The 3,503-nt window shown below is 44.8% G+C and overlaps 1 protein-coding gene across 1 annotated transcript in view; it reads left to right on the top strand.

Moving 5' to 3' along the window:
- The window catches only part of TEX14 (testis expressed 14, intercellular bridge forming factor), an 86,474-nt gene that overhangs the window by 73,605 nt on the left and 9,366 nt on the right, over window positions 1–3,503 (top strand). The window contains exon 25 of the mRNA XM_007449091.1: window positions 1,390–1,458. Coding sequence (XP_007449153.1) covers window positions 1,390–1,458 — 69 coding nt within the window. The remainder of the gene's footprint in view (window positions 1–1,389; window positions 1,459–3,503) is intronic.

Here is a 3,503-nt window from a genome sequence, read left to right as displayed (position 1 = left end):
GAGTCAAGTAGCCCCCTTGCCAGCAAATCTCCCCCAGGTGACTTTAAACTTAAACTTAACCTGAGAAGGTTTATTGTAGCCTACATTAAAAAAAAAAAAAAAAAAAAAAAAAAAAAAGTAAAACATACTCATTATAGAAAACTTAGAGGATACAGACGAGCTTAAAAGAGAAAACCACGACCATTCTACCATTATTTTTTTTTAAGTTTTTTTTTTGATGTGGACCATTTTTAAAGTCTTTACTGAATTTGTTACAATATGGCTTCTGTTTTATGTTTTGGTTTTTTGGCCCCGAGGCATGTGGGATCTTAGCTCCCCAACCAGGGATTGAACCTGCACCCCCTGCATTAGAAGGCGAAGTCTTAACCACTGGACTGCCAGGGAAGTCCCTCTACCATCATTTTTTAACCTCTCGTAGTATTTTGGTGCATATCTTTTTTATATCTTTAGAAATATACCCCCAAATATATATATATGTGTATATATATATATATATATATATATATATATATATATATATTCTTTTTTTTAGCATAGTTGAGATCATATAGTGTATCAGCTCTGGCCTGCTTCTTTTTCTTTAATGATATATTTTAGGATTTCTACTTGTCAGTAAAAATTATTCATAAATATATGTGATGGCTGCATAGTAGTCCATTCTACTTATGTTGCTTAACCATGCCCTTATGTTGAAGATTTATGTTGTTTTCCAACTTTTGCTCTTTGTACAGAAATCTTTATCTGAACCTCTGATCTTTTCCTTAGGATAGAGTCTTAGAAGACAGTTTCCAGATCAAAGGGTATGAGAGCGTTAACAGCTCTTGAGGTGTAATTGCCTTTGCTCCATTAATCTTATTGTCTTGTGTCTTTGGTACAACTCTTAGAATTTCCCTCAGGGGGATAGAGATATTGTGAACTATGCTGAGGGGTTTTGGTTAATGTTAAAATTGAGCCCTTACGTGAAGGCCCAAAGTATGGTCTCCCATATGCCCTGGCCTGATAATCTATAGAGAAAGGCCTCCCACATTTTTCCATTTTGACGGGTCTAGAGCTTCTATATCCCTCCAGCAGTCTTGGTCCAAATTGGACCCCCAGCCTCTTAGTAAGAATTTTATATCTCACCTACCTCAAATATCCTTGGGGAGGGGCACAGATCAAGTGGTACTGAGGTGACGTGTGATGTAGGAAGAGGTTTAGAGTGAAAGGGAGAGTAAAGCCTTTCACACATGAAGTCTCAATTAGGACCGTTAATATAAGAGGTTTTCTCCCCATCTTAGCTTGTTGCATCATTGAGAAATCCTAAGTCAAATCCACGTCGAAGCCTCGAAAACCTAGTTCAGGTCTAGGAAGGCAGTAAGTCACTTTCTCCTTTATCTTTTTAAGAACTAGTAGAAACCATCTCGCAACATCACATTGATGAGCTACCACCACCATCTCAGGAGCTGCTTGACGAAATTGGTAAGGCATGCTCAATACAGAATATACTCCATGGCCCTGCTTCTTATGGTCACTGACCACATATGGTTCTTTGTCTCAGGTGAGAGCGCTAGTACCGAAGGCCCTATAAAGGTTTGATTGAATGTACAGAATTCTGGAAGAGACAGTTTTCCAATAAAATGGGCCTCAGACTACTACTGAAGCCTGGCCAGGATAATTGGTCTGTGTCTGTTGTCATTTTATTACTTAAAGGGTCTACGGTAATGATTCTAAGAGGAAATAACAACATTCAAGTGGTTTATTATGATGAACTTGTTTCATTAAAAGAATTCTTAGCTCCTTTTTGAACCAAACTAGCCATACTTCAGCCATACTGAAGTCTGGCAGCTCGGGCCAAACACCCTATGCTTTCTGTTTTGCCATTAGCAGGAGATATTAAATGTATTGGCATTGTGGATGAATCCCTTTCCTGAGGGCAGGGAAGTCAGTGGCACAAGACCTAATGAGACCAGAATTTTCCATGTCAGGCAGAGACTGAGGGATACCTGCTCAATTTTAGTTGCAGCTGATCAGCTGGCCTGCCCAGCTGAGCTGATGCTGAAAGTAAATGGAGCATGGTGATAGAAACATTTGGGGCAGGTGGTTTGCTTCTCCAGGGAGGACTGACTGCCCTCTTCTTGACAGCCTGGCTGACCAGCCCCTCACTCTCAGAGGGCACATCTCATCAGACCTCTGATGGTACAGTTCTTAGTATGGGAACAGTAGGGAGTTTCCTGAGGGGCATCTCTTGATTTTCAGGGTCTCTGAGGTTTTGTGTCTCATCAGGAAGAGGGAGCTGAATGACTCAATGGACAGATACGGTCTAGGCTACCCAACCCCTAGCCCTTGGCTTGTTGGCCTTACAAACTTGGGTGGAGCCGGTCAGAGCTGCCAAAGCCTCCCTCGGTTTCTTTCTTTTCTGTAGTCATAGGCCCTTCTTGCCTCACCACACCCCTCGCCCAGTGCCACAGGGTTGTGCGGGTCACAGGGTTGTTGGCTCTTAGGGCTCCCACCCCCGCACCAGCTTGCCTCCCCTGGAACCCCCTAGGGGGTCCCTGCAAATTCCTCCCCTCCAGTTGCTCTCCTTCACATACTCATGGAACTACTGCTTGTGAGAGTAGAGGTCAGCCCCTCGTGTCCCGCTCAGGTAGATCCTCAGTGCCGTCTGTTTTTTGGTCACGGCTTAGGACAGACTTGTAGGCTCCTTTGCAGTTAGACCCTTAGCGATACTTTTCCTCTGGGTCCTGCTCTCCTCTCTCTGCAGTCACAATGTGGACCCCCCCCCCCATCTCAGCAGCTGTCACCAGGCTTCTGCAGCCGGCCTCTTGGCACTGCTCTACCCCAGTGTGCTCTGCAGAAACTCTTCCTCATTTCGCTTATGGGAATTATCTGGGCCAGGTTTCTAGGCGATGTCTTGTACTTTGAGATGGGTCAGTAATTTTCCAGAAAGATAAAGGGCAGAGGGCACCTGAGTAGTTTCTCCCAATAACGGGTGTGCCTACCTGATTATTGTTTATCATCACTCTCGTTGTTTCCTCTCAGGAGAGCTTTGGGGAGTGACCTGGAGCTGACACCTACTCATTTGAAGGGCACACATCCACAGCTCCAGGCTTCCGTCCAGGGCCTAAAGGGGAGGGTCCTTTAGAATCTTGTAAGATCAACAAGGGACTACCTCTAACAAAGATCAAAATGGATTTTAAAATTTCAGATTATATTAAATGACCTTATGGGGCCCCTTGATGCCCAGGGGCTGCCGGGGAGGGCTTGCTTCCTGACCTGCTAGAAGGGAAAGACCTGTGCCTGCACGCAACAGGGCCGTGCCGGTGAGCCCCGGGGTCCCGTCTGTGCTGCCTCGCAGCTGTCTCTCTGATGGGCTCTGGGGAGCACTTGGAGGAAACAGCGCCTAACACACGTGAAGCAGGGCACTGCCTTTAGCAGACGCTTGTCTTAGTCTTAACAATCAGTTCGTTAGGAGCTGGAAATCTTATTCTTTGCCTCTTGTCTCTCTACAGACCAGTAAAAAATGT

Source organism: Lipotes vexillifer, unplaced genomic scaffold (assembly GCF_000442215.2).
Source record: "Lipotes vexillifer unplaced genomic scaffold, Lipotes_vexillifer_v1.1 scaffold433, whole genome shotgun sequence".
NCBI classification, from domain to species: Eukaryota; Metazoa; Chordata; class Mammalia; order Artiodactyla; family Lipotidae; genus Lipotes; species Lipotes vexillifer.
The sequence above is the reverse complement of the archived record's forward strand: the minus strand, read 5'-3'. Positions and strand labels throughout refer to the sequence as shown.